At 36.6% G+C, this 19,466-nt stretch overlaps 1 protein-coding gene across 2 annotated transcripts in view; it reads left to right on the top strand.

Annotated features, from left to right (window-relative positions):
* The window catches only part of LOC149076634 (pescadillo homolog), a 270,201-nt gene that overhangs the window by 238,393 nt on the left and 12,342 nt on the right, over positions 1-19,466 (top strand). For both annotated transcript variants that reach the window (XM_089244245.1, XM_089244246.1), the window contains exons 12-14: positions 1,596-1,759; positions 4,769-4,837; positions 7,233-7,465. In XM_089244245.1, coding sequence (XP_089100371.1) covers positions 1,596-1,759; positions 4,769-4,837; positions 7,233-7,465 — 466 coding nt within the window. The remainder of the gene's footprint in view (positions 1-1,595; positions 1,760-4,768; positions 4,838-7,232; positions 7,466-19,466) is intronic.

The raw sequence follows: 19,466 nt of genomic DNA on the forward strand, positions 1-19,466 counted from the left end.
ATATCTATTATTACGAGAGCGTCAACCAGATTGCCCACATTGTCAAACTCCATTGACCATTGCTCATGCTTTTACTTGTTCGCATCATCGTCATCATTTTATGACCACTTGTGGTCAGAATGATCTTTCACCAGACATTTTATCTGACCATTGCAATGCATCTCACGTTTTTAAATTTATCAAAACGATAGGTTTATACGACAAATTATAGTTTTTTTTTACAATTCATGTCATGTTTTATGTTTCACGCTTCTTAGTTTAACCTTCTGACATGGGAATAATAAGTCTTGTGTTTTCATATAGAAATCTGTTTTGGTGCAGCTTGACCTAGATGTAGATGGTCTTTGCACCAATGAAATGAAAATCCGATCTAAATACCGGCTGTACGTTGCCACAATCTCTTTTTTTCATTGCAATCTAACGCGATAACTACTTGATTGTTAGCTTAGAATGGTCAGTTTGAGGTTGTTAAACTAAAAAAGATCATGTTATAATTGAATAACTCTTGTTCTCCATATTTCCCGGCTGGCTTGGCAAAATTGGTTTTATCACGAAAGGTTTCGTAATGAAAGTAACAACTATTACGAGGTTTTACAGCACTGATCAGCTCATTATCAGCCTGCTCTGGATGATGAAGCCCCGAGTGGATTATTGGTGGAGGAGTCTGTCTACACCGATCTACTAGTTTCCAAGGACTCTCATCTCTAAGATCTCCGCCTGGTGCTGGCTGCCTGCGATTTGCTATAAACTCCGGAACTTTGTTCTTCAACTGGCAGTACTAACTTGGATGGATCTGCATCGTGTCTACCCTGGTCTGTGACCGGAAAGGTGATATTCAGCCAAACATGGACTTCCCATGGTGAGAGCGAACCATATCTAGTTAATTCAAATTTTTGAACTGAAAGACAAATCTTAAATGTAAAATTGTTATTAACGAAAAATTGAAGGCTAACCTGTTAATGTTAATGTACATTTACAACAAAAAAACTAGGTGAAATAAAGCAATTAAAGTGATACAAAACAAACTTGTTTATTTCCTTCTTGTTGTCTGCTTTAACTGGATAATTCGAACCAGGCACATGAGCCTATTAAGGGATGTTACAACTGCTTCTATTTGGATCTTTAGGTGTAGTGGGCAGTTACTTTTGATCACCTGGAGTCCGAATGTGGTAAAACAACTATGTCAAATGGCTGATATGACCAAGAAACTGAATACACACTCAAGATTTTGTAATTTCGACCCTTTATTTATTCGCCAAATGAAATATTTTGTCTCTATGTCGATTGATAGTGCAAACCCTGGGTAAAGGGATGATTGCCCAATTTTGTTTTGGTATTTGATAGACACTTTGTTTCACTTCTCTATCATAAGATTCTTACATCCCCTCCTTCAATATCCAAAACATTATTTCTAGAGGGTAAGAAGGTGTAAGTTGGGAGGATGCAAACAGAGATGTTTGGATGTCATTACCAAATTTTTTTTGTCATGTTATTAGCTTAATTGAAATAAATTCATATGCTTTCATGTTTCAGTCATTTAATATAAAAATTGATTGATAAAAAATTTGAAATTGTTGAATGTTTTACCTATGCAGATACTATGTGCAGCCACAGTGGATATATGATTGTGTTAATAATCGTAAGTTACTGCCTGTCCAGCCATATTTCCTTGGAGAAGTTCTTCCCCCACATCTTTCTCCATTTGTAAAAGAAGATGACTGTTCATATAATCCAGTTCAGCTTTTCTCTTCAAAAACAGGTTTGTTTTTTCATATTCCAAATTAAAATATTCCATATTTCTTATTATAAACATTAATTTAAACAATTACATTAATAATGTAAACTAGTAATTAAACAAAAATTGAGTAAGCAAAAACCCCTTTGCAGACTTGCCAACTCTCTCGATTTAGGCGGGAGATTCTGGATTTTTCATCCTTCCTCCCGCTCTCCAGATTTGTTGAAATTTCTACGGATTTTGGCGGAAAATTAGATTTTACTCAAGCTTTCACGTTGTCGTGGCGTCAATGATTACCATCGTCGTTAAGGAAAACACCCATAGAGGACAGCCGTAAAAAAGTCTCAGTGACCGCATTTAAGCAACTTGCAAAGACTTTGTTTTCATAGCGTTTATCGGCAATCATTTATCAGGAGCATGACCTTGGTTGCCAAAATTCCTGTATAATCGTTATTGTATTCCATTAGCAGCCGTGCGGTAAACACGTTTTTTCGTCCGCAGCTTTGTAATTTGAATTTTTTTTTAATCGTTTCTTCTGATTAAACATCTTCAGAAAGAAAATATACCCTCATTGCCATAAAAATTTGCGCACCAGAAGAAGTCGTCAAAATGAAACGAAATTTTACACACGTAAGTACTACGTTGATATAAGTAAGTGATTAGAAAATCCAGTAAAAAGGATCATTTATTGCAGAAAAACGTACAGATGAACAGAAGTTTTAGTACTCTGTTGGACCCCCTCTAGCGCGAATGCACGATGCGATACGAGCGGGCATTGAGGCATGCAAGTTCCGTATGATGTCCTGAGACATCTCGTTCCACAGTTGCTGTGGGAGCGGTGTGTCGCTGTAAAGCGAAGGCAGGATTGAAGCGTTCACCACGGGGCCTCCACACACGAACACGATTGTCATCACTGCTCAAGTTGAATCTCGATTCGTCGCTGAAGACGACCTAGTTCCATTCCGTTGCAGTCCAATCCCTTCGTGCTTGACACCACTCCAAACGGAGGCGTTGGTGGGTGGGTGTCATTGGCAGTGTAACGTATTGTAATCTCGTTACCTCCCGTTTCTTTAATATTTTTCCCCCCAGTAACCATTGAGTGGATGACAACAATGAAATAGACAAAGTTCAGATAGAACTATAACATTTATTCAATTATATTGTTAAACCATTAAATCAACGTTATCACAATTAGGCTTTTTATATGTTAAACTATTAATTAACATTTCATCACAATTATCACAGTTAGGCTTTTCTCTCATTGTCACAATGAAACAAAAATATGAATCGATCTCACCGCCGTGTCCAGGTTTTTCACGTGTGTTATCACATCGTCCAGTAGATACTCCTAGATGTCTGTCACACAGCCAAAGACTCGTTGGCACCAGCTTCAGACGGTTTTGGTGTAAACACACACGTTAAGATGAAAGCTCAGCCACTGCACATCGAACTGGAGATGAAGGTTCACGAGTGGCCGGTCTGGCCACTAACCGATCACTGGATCACGACGACGTTGAAACCCTACGTGCGATGAGACGGGATAAGTGCCAAGGCACACTTCTACTATTGTAACTACTATTGTATTTATGAGACGATCTAGCTCACACCATAAATCGTTGATTCGGTCGTAAGCAAGGAAGTCGTAACTCAGCGCATCTCTAGCTGGCTTTTATATAGCAGCATTCCCACAATGCCTCACTGAAGAACCAATCACAACATTGAAGGTGCGGTATTAGCTTGTATCTAATTTACATAGTTTCATGAGAAAAGGAAATATCGTAAACATTATAATATTGAATCTAGCAACCAAACATAACAAATTGGCGGCCGATCGGCGGACACGATCCTGCCGGTCGATACCGGAGACAAAATATATAAACAATGACTAGAATAAAAGGACGGATTTCCACGGGGCCCAATTGGTAACATTACAGCAGCACACGTAATGGGCGCCACGATACCAGATGTCCTTCAGCCAGGCTCCTTGCGATGGTTCGGGAAGACACAGGGGCCCGTAGTGAAGCTGCTGCCTGTGTCTGGATAGCGGCCAATGAGGCAGTTGGCTCTACGCGTGCGTTTCGGATGATGTGACGGTCTTCTCGACGACTGGTCTGTCGAGGGCGTCATGAACTTGGTTGCCGTGTAAATGACGTCTCTTCTGTCCACTGGTCCCAACACCTCCTCACAGTAAAATCAGAACGGCCTAGTTGACGAGCTACTCGCCGAGCTGACCACACAGCTTCCATCATCCCGATGATTCTTCCCCTATCGAACTCTGACAACTGCTCATATGGTCTTCGACGGCGGCGTGACGGCATGTCTACCTCAGCATTTCCTTTGCAAACGATTAAATACACTCCAGCAAGCTCTGCTTACCTGTTTTATACTCCAAGGAGAACGAAGTTCAACGCCCTCTAGTGTCATTACGCAATGCGCAATCACGCTGCATTTCTAATCATTTGCACATCTGCCCGACATGTACCTTCAGGCCAATTTTCGTTTCGATCCCACAATTATTTCTTGGTGCGCAAATTTTTATGGCAATGAGTGTAAAACTTAAAGCTATATACAGCTAAATATAAAGCTTTTAAGAATTCATATACCCAAGATTATCAATCACTGATAGCATCCACGAAAGGAAACACTTACAATTTATGAACAGTATGTAGATGTGATTTCTCTATTCCGCATGGAAAGACTGACATGGAATTATATTCTTCTCAGGGGCAATGCAGAATGTGCCTTGGGGGGGGGTGTGACTTTTTCTTAATTTATATTTAAAAAAAAAACACATTTTTTCCGAATTTTTTTTTTTATGAACTTTTTTTTTGATCGAGTATGAGTGTCGTGGGGGGGGGGGTTACCCCCCTCAGGAGAATCTCTGCATTTCAAAAAGTTGGCTTGTCTGTTTTGGGTTCACAGAGTGAATGTTCCTGGTTCATGTATTTATTTGTGTTTTTGTCTTTTTGCATGAATTTGTACCAGTTATCGCATTTTTGTTGAAAAATAATTTAAAAAATTGTATATTTATAGGTGTCCAAAGGTACAAAGATCTACAGAATGATGAAGTTGCTGATGATTCCAGCAGTGGTAATGAAGAAGGTAATCAATTGAATGAATTTAAAGAAAGAACTAAGAATTAGTTACATCTCTAATCTTACTCCAAAATTTTATCCAAAATCTTGTAATTGAAATTGACAGAATAAAAATATAATTCATCTGGAATAAAATATTTATTCACAGCATTTAAATAAGCAAGCATAACCTAAGCTTAAAATACTGAACTATGTTATATGTTTGAATGTATTTTATAAAATGCAATAGGTTCATAACTATCAAAAAGTCTGAGCAATTTTTTATTTTATTTTTAAGACCACGTGGCAGGGTTGTTTGGTTTTAACCATGAGTTTAACCTTGGTTTTAACCAAGTGGTTTTTAAAAAACCCAAATAAAAGTTGCTTAAATATAATTTTTTTCCTTGAAAAATATCATATTGGTTTATTATTACCCAAAAAATTTTTCATTTTGACCACATTTTATATCCTTGGGGTACATTCTGATGGTATATCTTTAAATGACATAAGATTTTATAAGTGGTTTTTTTCAAAAAGTCTCATAAAAGTGGCCAGAATATATATATATTTTTCATATGAAGTATCTTAGTTATTTAAAGTTATATACAAAAGCCAAAATTTCTCATTCTTGCTAAATTTTCTAACCTTTGGCTACATTCTGATGATCTATATATCTTTAGCAAATTCATGAATAAGGATTGCATCACACATCTAAATGTAGTGGTGTATTATCTCACATGGTTTCTTTTTCCCTTCACAAAGAAGCAGCTATAGTAGTGACACCATCATGCTAGGGGCAGGTGGTCCTATAATCCAATAGACACCAGCTGTCTTTAAAGGACAAAGACTAATGTACTAATAGTAGCATTACCTCGCACACATTTTCATTTTTTTTCCACATAAGAAGTAGCACATCTCCTCTCCTAGTCTTAATATTCAATAGTAATTTTTTTTTATACTTTCACTGTTAAGCCCATTTAATCAAGGTTCTACTGTATAGTAGTAACAGATTTATGAAAAATAATCAGCTATATACAGGGTGATTATAATTTAAGTTTTAATTCCAAAACTATTCAATAAGAATTACTGGTCAGAATGACTTCAAAATTTGCATGGATACTCCTGAAGCTATGAAAATTTCTTTGGCAAAAGAAAAGAAAAAAGTGCGAAATTGTGCAAGTAGATGATGCTGTATTTGGCCAGCAGGATAATACCATTTTGTGTAACCACATCATTTTGGCACTTCAACAACATCAGTGTGTGGATAGTACAACTTTCGTCAAGATGCACATTGCAATACCAGCAAAGCAGCTGCTGAAGAACCATTTTCGCAATAACAAGATGACATGACACCTGGCCTTCAGTTCACCTGACCTTAACCCTTGCAACTTTTGGCTTTGGGAATACCCCAAAATGTTATGTGCAGGTGTCGAATTGTAAACTCTGGTGAATTGCCAGCACATCCACATCATGACCATGACATACTCTGATCTGTTGCTGTATAAGCATTTTTGTGTTTTCATCTCATAGCCAGAACAAAGTGGACAACATATTTAACATTTCTTAAATAAGTTGTAGTTATTTGTTCAATTACTTAATTTTTTGTATTGTTTCCATGAATTATGAAATCATGCAATAGTAATTAAGTCATCATTTTGCTCTGACTGGCTATCATTTCCATTCTGCAAGCAAATTTCCTACGTGTTGGATGAGTACAGTGACATTAATTTTACATTTTAAAATATTTTTCCCACTTTGCCATTTCAAATTCCATTGCTTTAGGAATATTCATGTAAATTTTCAAATCATTCTGATAGTTCTTTTTTTAAAATGTTTTGAAATCAGAACTTTACTTATAATCACCCCGTATATTGTAAATCATCGCTAATTAATCAGCATTATTTGTGCTTCATTAAATACATTATATTCATCTAATTTTATCAGTTTTTGCAAAATAGCTTTCTAATTAAGCATACTGAAAGTAACCAGAGAAAAAACCTTAATGTTATTATTAACCATATAAAGAATTTTCAGACACAAAGTAATTCATTGAGTTAAGTAAAAAAAATAACTAAATTGCAAAAGTGGGTTGTTGTTAAAATGTAAGAAATATTTGTAGATTAATTTACATGGGAATAGTGTTAATTACATTAATAAACATTTTATTTTAATTAATTAGTAGAAGTTTGAATGATTTTTCAGAAATTTTACTGTCTTTAATGTGAATGCTATTTTCGAATGCGTTTTTTTCGAAAAAAAAGTTTTTTACCAGCCCTTCCGCATGGTAAAAAATAATTCCAGAACATTGAAAATGCCCTGTATTTTTCTTATCCATCACATTTAATTTGGAAAGATAAGAGAATTTTTAAAATACATTTTTGAATGTAGTTTCTGAAAATAATTTTGCTAATGTTTTGTCTTAGACACTGAAGTTATTCCACAAAAAAAACAAAAGAGGCAGAAACCAGCAAACGAATGTGTTGATCCAGTCAAAAAGATGAGGGTTACTCCAGGTGTGGCAAAAACCAAAGACTCAGAATTCGAAGAAGAGAAACAACTTGCAGAAGAAAAACGACTTGCAATCATGATGATGCCAAAGAAGAAGAAATACTTATATGACAAGATAGTCTACGGTCAAAAGCGAAAGAAAAGAGAAGTTGGTTTTTATTCGGTTTTGTGTGAATTCACTCACCTGGCTAATATTTCTGTTTTGATGAAAATATTTTTTTTTTTTGTTTGGAGGTTGTCATAAACTAAAAACAATTGTAAAATGTTAATGAAGTGCAGCAAAATTTCAGATCATTAGTAACTACTACTATACTCGTCACATTCATCTCGTATCCTCTATGGAATTTATAACAAATGAGTGCATAATGAAATATATGTGTATGTGTTATGAACTTAAGGTGAAGTTTCTGTTTTTAACAATATCAGTAATTCAGTTTAATGGTGCTAGATGAGCAAAACGTTTTACACAGTTTATCAAGCCAGACTTTGTTTCATCAGTTCAGAAAGCCACTTCATGAACTCACAATATTTTTCAATATACTTATTATGCATACCAAAGCCTTCTAGATGAACACTCTAGCATATAGAAAAAACTTTATATATATATATGTATATTTATTTGTGTGTGTGTGTGCGTGTGTGTGCGCGCGCGCACTTGTTTCTCTAAATCCAATCATCTACAACTATATATATATATATATATATGTTACGGTAAAAGCTGACATTTTGTAACTTTCATGAAAATTAATATAAGTAAAAATACGAATTTTCTAATTTTTATAAATTTTAAAGCTTGTTATTTATTAATCACAACGATCCTGATGCTAATTAAAATCATAATTAACTAATTATTGACTAAAATGAGTAAAAGTGCAAATTATCCAACTTTCATAAATTTTAAAGCTTGTTATTTATTAATCAACGATACTGATGCTAATTAAGATCATAATTAATTAATTAATTAATCATTCAAGTTAGCAAAAACTAGTAAAAATGCGAATTTTGAAAATTTTCAAAAATTTGAAAGCTTGTCATTTATTAATCATATGATCTTAATGTTAATTAAAATCATAATTAGCTAATTAGTCAGTCAAATTTGTGAAAATGAGTAAAATTGTGAATTTTTTAGTTTTTATAAATTTGAAACTTCGTCATTTATTAATCATTACGATCCCTATGCTGATTAAAATCATAATTAATTTACTAATTATTCATTCAAGTTCATGAATTTTTCTAATTTCCCGCACTCCATCGAGTGCACATGTCCCGGATATTTTAATGGTAATTGGCAGTAAACTGTAATTACAGCTCATGTCGGGATTTTTTCACCTCGCCAACAACCAAAACCAATCAGCAATTTTGGAAAAATATGTTATTATACAGTTGTGATATTAATCGTAATAACTGTAATTTACAAAGTCTAAAAATGATTGATTATGATTGTCTTGGCAAATTCATTGAATTTAATTTATAGTAATTTTGCCAGGTAATGTTTTTCGAAATATAGCCAAAAATCTTATTCCTATTAATTATCTTAAATGAATTTCCAATCAAAGTTGGCTCAAAGAATTATTCTCTAAATCATTGTTATTGCTTAAGCAGCGTGGGTTCCAAGCACAGTGGGTAGGAGTTGTACCATTTTATTTTCTGCAATTTTTGGAACTGAAATCCTGTGTTATCAAAAAAATCCTGCCAGATTCAATATCAAAACCACTTGTCTGAACTATCCTGTATGAATATCTTTTTACTCCTTTTTTACAAAAAAAGGAATTGGACAGTGTCATCTACTCTACGAGAAGTTTTGAAGCTCTTTGCTTTCTTCTAGATATTTTGAAAGGCCTCATATGAGTCATTACATTATTAGCATTGTCCCCCCCCCCTCCCTGCGGCGGCTCAAGCTTATCCACCGCCCGGGATCGTTGTGAGATAGTTTAATTTTATCCGAGGATCATGTTACTTTTTTCGCTATTCATACGAAGGATTTTTTCACAGCTGGCTGATACAAAGATATATGTATTTAGGAAAGAAAGGAAATTCATCTGCCCTTGCAGGAAATCGAACCCACATCTTTTCAGTTTCCGGGTGAACGCCCTGGACCAGTAGACTACAAAGGAAATGACTATCTCAATCTTTCCTTGCAGCTCGTGTGCACTGAACGCGACCGTACATGGACAGCCATACTTCCATACTACTGTCAAAACTTTCGTAGCAGAGAGACATCATTTTTGGATGAATTTCCATCTGGTGGCAGTGTCAGAAATTGTTAGCTTTAACCTGAGTTAGATCTGGCTGTTCATGTACGGCCCCATTCAGCACACACAAGCTCTAAGCAAAGAGGATTCTTTGGCTTTGTGGTCTAGTACGCTCACCTGGCAAGTGAGAGGACGTGGGTCCCCGCAAGCGAACTTTATTTTTCTTTCCTGGATTCATCTTCCACCAGTCAAAACCCTCGCGGTAATAGTGGAGAGAGACATCATCTTCGGATATTATGAAAGCCTTTGCAAGTAGGAAAATAAACACTCAGCTAGGTGATGTTTTTTAAATCTCCTCTTTCCCTCCTAGAATGTGCCAGTCTTAAATTGATGGACTTGAATTCTGTTTGGGACATTTTTGCAGCGGAACTGGGAGGTATGAGTAGGGTGACCTACTTGGGACCGTCCTGTATTTTCTGGGACATTCCCGTATTTTCACGTAACTTTTGCTATGCCGACTTTTTCGTAAAAATGTTCTGGATTTTTCAATGAAGCCAACTTTAATATTTAGTCTTCATTAAAATCAATGATTGAAATTACTGTATTTTAATTGATAAATTATGATAATAACGACTATAAATAAGAAAAATTATCTCACATATTTGTCATCATTTTATCATAACTTTTTAGCATTCAGTAAAAGAGTTTGCAAAGATGTCACAGCTTTTATTTGGCAAACCACTCACGCTTGTCTACAGATTTGAAATAATACCAAACAAGCACAATACTTCTTTCGTTCTCAAATTCACATATTCGAGCGAGTCAAATTTTTCCATAATGAACAATATAAAAAATAAAAACTGATCACAGGTGGAATTCTCTCTCCTTCATCAAGGGGTTTTTTCCAAGCTTTTCCATAAATTCTGTAACTATGTAAGATTTTTTGTCAGCGGGCCACAGCAAAAAAGTTTGGCCAGTAGGCCATGTGTTGAACGCTCCTTGGCTAAAGCCTCCGAAGAACACATGAAAGAAAAAATGAGCGAGTGGACAGCATAAGCGAGCGAAAACATTCTAAAAGTGACTGTTGGGGCACAGTAACCATTGTTGCCCTATGATTTTTTGCCCATTTCGGGTATTTGCCCAACTCTGACGAACTTTTAAAGTAGCCTACGGTTCAATCCCGGTCCGGTTTGGTATATGTGAAAAATTTGGCGACGATCGGCTTCCGGCACAAATCATTAGGTGGTAAATTACCTAATTGCCCATGGCGATATACCTGAGTCATGCTCGGTTTAAAAAGTATAAGCGAGCACGCACAAATATGTGTCTCAATAGTTAAAAGGATTTGTCTCAATATTTAAAAGGATTTGTTTCAATATTTAAAAGGATTTGTCTCAATATTTAAAAGGATTTGTCTCAATATTTAAAAGGATTTGTCTCAATATTTAAAAGGATTTGTCTCAATATTTAAAAGGATTTGTCTCAATATTTAAAAGGATTTGTCTCAATATTTAAAAGGATTTGTCTCAATATTTAAAAGGATTTGTCTCAATATTTAAAAGGATCTGTCTCAATATTAGAAAGGATTTGCTTTACTCTCTACCAACCACACCATAGAAGTTTCACACCACACAAAGAAGATTAAGTTGTTTTCAAGGGAGTATGCATGCGGTACTTCAGAGATATTTCAGGAGGAGCTGATACAGATTACCGATCAAAACCAGCTACAGCAGCATGCCACAAGACTGATGGAAGTAATAAAAATTAACTGCAAGACTATTTCAGATTGTAAAAACAACCCCTCACACCCTAAGGGTATCAAATGGAGGACGGAGGAGCTCAAAATCACAAAAAAGGCAAGTACGGGCCATCGAGAGAAAACTAAACCGTATGAAGAGGACTGGATAGTATATCCGTGGCACTATGGCCTCATTTTGAAGGGCTCGAGCACTTTTCAAGCGAGCAGTAATGCAAACCAAATCCGGCTCCAGGAATAGGCTCTGCACGCAAGCTACTGCGGCATATGCCCTATAAGGCAGTATTTCGGCCCAGGTGAACGCAGATGCAAGTTCCAGTGCAGTCCAGCTCCACACCAAAAGATATAGCAGAGCAACATCCAGCAAGCCTTTTCCCAGCGGTGTGTACATCAATACTGATCCAAAACGACCATCTGGACAGCCCTCTTGCGTAGCCACTATTTGAGGAACATGAGGTCTTGAGAATAATACCGGGTTATTCAGAAAAGATGGGAGAAACTTTAAGAGGTTCACAAAGATTTCTAGGCAAAAAAATTTACTCTCAGTTCTTTAAAGATTAAAACTCTGTTCTTAAAGATAAAACACACTTTAAAGACTTCAGTCACAATTCGGCAACCTATGATTTAAGTACTTCGTCCCATTACGCTGACTTCCAATTTGGGAAAGGTGCTCGGAAAACTTCTTATACAAAGATTCTCCTACTATGTTGAGCGGGACGTCCTCCTTCATCCTCTTCAATTTAGTTTTCGTATGGGTCGCTCAACAAATGATGCCCTTCATCATCTAATGGAACAGATTGAGAATAGGGGGAAGGAACATTTACTCAGAGCTGTTATCTCCCTCGACATTAAAAGAGCTTTCAATTATGTGCGTCATTAGGCCATAGCTAATAACTTTCGAAATATCTCTATTCCTCTTCAGCTAAGAAAAATTTTGTAGGACATTTTCTCGGTACGCACCATAACTCTTAACACAAGTACAGCACCAGCATCCAAAACGTAGGTTTAAGGTTGCCCCCAGTGCTCATGTAGTGGAACGGCTTTTTGGAATACTGTATTCGAGTCATTACTTCAACTCCAATGGGCCCCGAGGGTCACAGCACAAGCCTTTGCCGATGACTACCTTCTCTTGGTTTCTGCTAAGGAACCCACTGAATTTACAGCTGCGTTGGCAGAGCATCTCCGAATGGTTACAACAAAATGATCTGCAAGTGGAGCAATCCAAATCATAATTTCTCTGGAAAACAAGAGGAAAAAGTGTCCCATTATAAAAATTAACAGGGAACGAAATAAATTTGCCAAAAAAGGTCTCAAAATTTTAGGAATATGGTTCGCAAACAAGCTAATTTTTTTTAGCACGCGCACATTACTTACTTAAAAAAACGACCAATACGCTGGATCATTTCAGACGATTATTGGGTGCAGAGTGGGGATACCATCGTAATCTGAAGAACACCCTCTACACTCCACAGAACTGTACTGAATCGACAGATTACCCTTGAGGCTCCTATTTGGTTTTCTTCTCCCCTCTGCTCGTCTCCTGGCAAATATTAAAGATGGACGTGATTCAAAGACAAGTTCAAATTTATAAAAATTTGCAATTTTACTAATTTTTATGAATTTGAATCACTAATTAATTAATTATGATTTCAATCAGCATCGGGATTGAATTCATAATTTTAACAAGCTTTAAAATTTATGAAAATCATAGAAATTTCATTTTTACTAATTTTTATGAATTTGAGTGACTAATTAGTTAATTAATTTTGATCTTAATTAGCATCAGGATCGTTGTGATTAATAAATAACAAACTTTAAAATTTATAAAAATCGTGGGAATTTCATTTTTACTAATTTTTACAAATTTGAGTGACTAAGTAGTTAATTAATGATTTTAATTAGCATCAGGATCATTGTGATCAATAAATAACAAGCTTTAAAATTTATGAAAATTAGAAAATTCACATTTTTACTAATTTTTATGAAAGTTACAAAATGTCAGCTTTTACCGAACTGCTTGGTAAAACCTAGGATAAACCTTCGGGCTTTTACCGTAACATATATATATATATACTCCCTATCAACTCTACCCTCTTACAAAGAACAAAACACCTGTCATATAGAAAATTTTTTCTGCCAATGAATCATATTTTTTGTCCTTTGTTATGTATTGTATGAGCATATATATGCAGTTATTCTAAAAGTTTTTTAAAATTGGGCAATAATATTTTAGAAATTTCAATCATTTTACCTAAAATACTACATCATGTTAGAGATTACTTTTCCCAGATAATGTATTTTAACATTTTAACTGGCACTTATTTGCATCCTCCCTCTGAATTTGTTGATATTCTCATATCACATAGATAAAATGTGCAGTAATCTCTCTTATTCATCCTCTGATTTATTTTTCCTGTATTTACACATCCTGTTCACACATCTCTTGTACTTCTCGAAAAAATTCTTACATTTCCAAAATTTTTAGAACAATTCCAAAATATCCTTGCTTTCCCCTATTTCTTATAGGGGAGGGAAATTACCTGGAAAAAATCCTTTGACCCCCCCCCCCCCCCAAAAAAATGGCATTAATGCTGCCATTGTGCCAAATCATGATAAAATGTTTCATTTTGGTGAGGATAAGATGAAATTCTCAGGGCTCCCACTCGTTCTACTTTTCCTACTTTTTAGTAAAATGTCCCACTTTCTCAGTTTTGTCCTACTTTTCTACCAAATCCTATTTACAAAATTCGCGTAATTGGTTTCAATTTAGCTGGTAATCATTGATATATTGCCAAATAATATAGACAAATGTTGTAGATTACAATTAATGATTCTGCCTAAGATTTTTTTTTTCCTTGAGCGCTATAATTTTAATTAATTTATATACTTTTTGCCGTTGTTTTTGTGCTTTCACATTCTTTTTTTTTTAGTAAAGTAGTGTTTAATATACATATACTGGAATAGTTAGGGTTGAGATCAAGATGACGGACGAGTGCCCTATGTCGCCTATTGGAAGCAAGGTCTTCAATGGTGAGTTCTGCAAGCATTTAGATGAAATAACCCTCCTGTTCACAAGAGTCTGTGATGGGAAAAGGGCAGAGGTAGCTGAGAGAGACCGGTTTTTCATGCTGAGGAATGAAATGATGAAGTCCATGTCGTAGGAAATGAACGTTCTTTGTCAAAGGTTGCTATCACTGTGCCACCACCTAGTATCCATGAAACTGCTAATATTTCAGAGATTATTGAGAGAAACTTTCAGAAGTTTGAGGAACGTTTTAGTAGACTAGAGGGCATTGCCCAGATCATTCCCAGAATGCAGTCAGAGATATCTAACTTGTCAAATGCTATGCGCTCAAACGTGAACTCATCTGGAGCAAACAATTGTGAATCATTGCCAGAGCCTGTCGCTACTGCTTCGCATGCCCAAATATTGACTGATACTTTGAGTGGAAAGGAAAATATGGCAAATAACAACACGTCTCGGGCAGGCTGCCCTCGCTCGAAAGTGGAAAATAATCAAGTACCATTTAATCGTATTCAGCGATCCAACGTCACAACTGGGACCGATCGGCACAATGAATTCAGAGTGGGAATGTCTACAACGTCGCAGGTGCATGTAGTGCCAACAATTCGCAGACGTCGGTCGGTAGTGAACAGATTTGCTCCAGAGACATCTATCTCGGACATACGTCGCATACAGCAGGACACACAACTCCAGTACGGCTGTGTTAAGCTGAATACAAGGAACTCAAACAACCAAACAACTATGCATCTTTTGTACTAACCACTGTCGATATTGATTGGGATTCATTGAGTGATCCATTCCTCTGGCCTTCTGGTATAAACATCAGAGAGTTTTTTGGTATTCCCAGATATCTTCTGGAGGATCCGGCTGGAGATTGTACTATAACGGAAGCATCTGTCGGTCAGAGGGACACCTCTAATCAACAATGACTGTATGGACAAGAGCCATCGTCAATTTCTTCAACAAATGAACACGCATCTGATTCTAAATCAAGAGTTACAAGTATATTCATGAACCTCAGAAGTATTGTGAATAAAATTGGCGATTTGCGTTGCTGCATTCAGTCGTATGAGGTCGACATTCTGTGTATAGCAGAAACTTGATTACATCAGTCAGTCTCGTCTTCCTTGATATGTCTACCAGGATACGATATTTTCCGATAGGACAGAGAAACTACTGCGGGAGGAGGTGTATGCATTATTATTCGAAGCAGCCTGAAACCCTGCTGGTGAGCGTGCATAATGGAAATCAAGATGTTGAGATAATATCGGTGGATATAAAAAGCAGAAATAGGAAGTGCAGGCTTATTACGGCATACGTTCCACCAAATAAAGCATGTAATTTAGGTCATTGGTCTGAGTTTTGGAGAAAACTAAGGCATTACTGCGCTCTGCGAGCTTTCCAGTGATTTTGGTCGGGGACTTCAACAAGCGGGGAATTGATTTTGATAAATGGGAGCTTCTCATCTGAATTGGAGTCACAGTTCATGTCAATATCAGTATCACTAGGCCTTGTTCAGTTGGTTGATTTTCCCACAAAAGGGGAAAGCTTTCTTTCTGTTTGCTACCGATCCTTCAGTGGTCTGACGTATATGCGCTTCCATCCTTCTGCAACAGCGATAATCCACCAAACTTGCTGATACACTTCTCATTGCATATTACAACAGGATTAGATTATCAATTAACACTAAACTATTACAGTGCAGATTATCCACGATTATCAACTATTGTAAAAGATTTGCAGAATCAAATGCTAGCTGGAACTATCTCGGCTGCGGATGCTTTGCCAGCTCAATTTCTGCAGTCTCATGAACATGTTCCCTGTCAAATGAGATTTAGAAAAAAAGACAATGTTTTACGAATGCTAAACAATAGGAAATAGCATGCTTGGCGTCAATATAGATCAATACCTAGTCAAACCACTAAAGAACAATACAATGTCGTGGCTAGGAATTATGCAAATGACATCCAAGAGAAAGAGAGTTTACATCTCATCAACCTCTGTAAAAATCAAGATGGGAACTTTTTCCACCGAGATGTCCGCAGCAGACTTCGTGTATCCCGGAACATACCAACGCTAACTGTGAATGGTACCATGATAATGGAAGATTATGAGAAAGCAAACGTTTTTGCAGACATATTTTCTTGTTCATATAATTTCGGTTGTTTCAGTTACGACCATCGTTATCATGGCCTTATGGATAATCATCCCTTCTTTCGTAGCATGTTCAACACTCAACTGCGGATCTATTCCATGCTTTTGGAAAACTGCAGTTATTAGTCCAATTTATAAAGAATAAAGGCTCCAGGGCAGATCCCAATAATTATCGTCCGGTATCGTTAACCGCTACATCCTGCAAAATTTTCGAGAGATGCATCGTCAATCAGTTACTTCCATTTGCCGACGAGATTGGCTTAGTCCCCTCAGTTCAGTGTGGCTTCATTCCTGGCTGCTCCTTACCAGTTCGCTGATGACGTGAAGTTATTCTCTCCAGTGGAAAATGCTAGGGGCCTGAGAATTGCATGCCAACAACTTTTTCAGTGGAGTTGTGAGTATAAGCTACCTATTTCATCATTAACAAGCGGATCAATGCATTTAGGTATACGCACCGATCCTGAATATTATCAACTAGATAATGAAACGTTACAGCAATTAGATGCATGCATGGATTTAGGTATTGCAATGAGCCGCATTCTGGATTTCACTGATCATTACTATGGCATAGTCTGCAAAGCTAATTGAATTTCATATATGTTATGTGCAACATACCGTAAGTGTGAAAAGCCACGGAGGTCGTTTACTAAACGAATACCTGGCATGAGTGGTCTATCTTATTGCCAGAGACTTCAATTTCTGGGTTTACACTCGCTGGAATAGCGTAGAATCGCTGTAGATCTGAAGATGTGCTACAAGCTATTCCACAAAATTCTTTATCTACCATTGAGAGAACCTTTCTTCGAGATCATAGATAGCAGAATATGGAACTATCTTCCACATCAGAACTTGTATGCGCTTCCTACGCAAGATTTGCTTCCGCTATTGAGGATTTCAACCTGTCTCCGTATGGGAAGTGCTTCCCGTTCTATTTTTTTTTCTTCCAGTATAAGTGCATTTCATGCCTTCTGGGGTTATTGTAAATAAATAAAAAATAAACAATATCTCCCTGAAACCTTCAACTGCACCACTAGATTTTTTGCTGATGACTGTGTAATCTACCGCATAAATCTGATCAAGAAACTCTGCAACTTAATTTTGTTTCCATCTCAGATTGATGTTCATTTTGGCATATGCCTATCAACCTATCTATAACAGTTTTCGTGAGAGCTACTCGTAAAACTCTTCCCCTCGAATTCTCATACTCGATCAATAACCTAACCATATCCCAAGTTTCTCAATTTAAATATCAGGGAGAGTCGGCTGATCTCTCTCTCTCTCTCTCTCCCTCTCCCATTTGAATTATCATATTGATTATGTCTACTCCAGAAATATCTCAACAAACTTTTTTTCCTTCGACGCAATTTCAAACATTCTACGCATGACGGCCGACTTCTCTGCTACCAAACTTATATTTCTCCCGTTCTTTCTTATGCTGCCAAGTCATAGCTGCCAAGTCTCCCGATTTTTTCGGGAATCTCCCGAATTTTAGCTTCATCACTCGACATCCCGAAAAGTTCTTAAATCTCCCGAATTTTTACGAAAATCACAAAAATCCCTAGTTGTCCCTTAAAATTCCCTACTTCATTAAAAAAAATCCCCGCTTATGAAAACAATCCCTAAGGAATTTCTTGTGGGGCATCTTTTTTTCCCTTTCGAAATGACGTCACACGTCGTAAATGGGGAAATTCCCTTTTTAAGGAGGTTTTACAAACCCTCTGATGGTAACAAGAAAGTTGTTTGTCTTATCGTGCAGGGAAATGGCTTAGCAGCCAATAGTCCTGGATAATAATTGAAGATTATAGTCACGCGCATGTGGTCAAAATTTCTTTTGTTATAACGTGCGATATAACAAAACACGAATACTGATAAGCAAAAACATATTTAATCAATTTTAAAGATACTTATTCCGATGAATTTCCTTTCATCAAACGTTCCGGAAAAAGACCCGACTTTTTCTTTTGGTACAAGTTGTGTTACGGACATAAACATCGGTCATGGAAAGACTGCCATCATCACTCGTGAAATGAAAAAAAAAAAAACATCAAGCAAGTGTCACAAAAAGTCAGTGTTCTTCAAAAATTGACGGTGTTTTCCTTCATCTTCCGATGATTTTGGGGTCATTCGCGCAGAATGTTTGTTCACAGCGTTTCTGATTGAACACAATATTTATTTTTACATCATTGAAGTTTTGACCTCCAATTCCACTTGTTTTTTGCGTAGGAATTTTATTCCCAAGGGTTTAACTTCCATGTGTGTAAAATCCCTATTTTAATTTGACTTCAGTTTTTGAGTAGGTATTTTATTCCCTACGCTCTAACTTTTATATTTGGAAAATCCCTATTTTATTTGGAAAAATCCCTATTGTATTTATTAGGGAGTGGTTTTAGCATAAAATACGGGTTTGCGCGAAAATCTCCCAAATTTTCATTTTCAAAAGTTGGCAGCTATGCTATCTATAACAGTTTTCGTGAGAGCTACTCGTAAAACTCTTCCCCTCGAATTCTCATACTCGATCAATAACCTAACCATATCCCAAGTTTCTCAATTTAAATATCAGGGAGAGTCGGCTGATCTCTCTCTCTCTCTCTCCCTCTCCCATTTGAATTATCATATTGATTATGTCTACTCCAGAAATATCTCAACAAACTTTTTTTCCTTCGACGCAATTTCAAATATTCTACGCATGACGGCCGACTTCTCTGCTACCAAACTTATATTTCTCCCGTTCTTTCTTATGCAGCTGGGGTCTGCGGACACCCCCCACCCCACCCCAATAATATTGACAAACTTGAATCTGTCTAAAATAAACCTGTCGCTTTATTTACGACTGCTGGTCATCTTTTAGTTCAGTTTCCGATCTTAAACTCGAACTTAATCTCCACCCACTCGCTATTCACTGACTCATCTCCCGCTTAGCCATGCTTTCGATACATCCATTATTCTGACTAAGCCTTCCTATGTTTCAAATAGACTTGAGCACCCCAAAATATTAAAACCTATTTTTGCCTCTATGGATTGT

This window comes from Pholcus phalangioides, unplaced genomic scaffold (assembly GCF_987345545.1).
Source record: "Pholcus phalangioides strain wild (caught in Gottingen) unplaced genomic scaffold, Ppha-v1.0 ptg000015l_1, whole genome shotgun sequence".
NCBI classification, from domain to species: Eukaryota; Metazoa; Arthropoda; class Arachnida; order Araneae; family Pholcidae; genus Pholcus; species Pholcus phalangioides.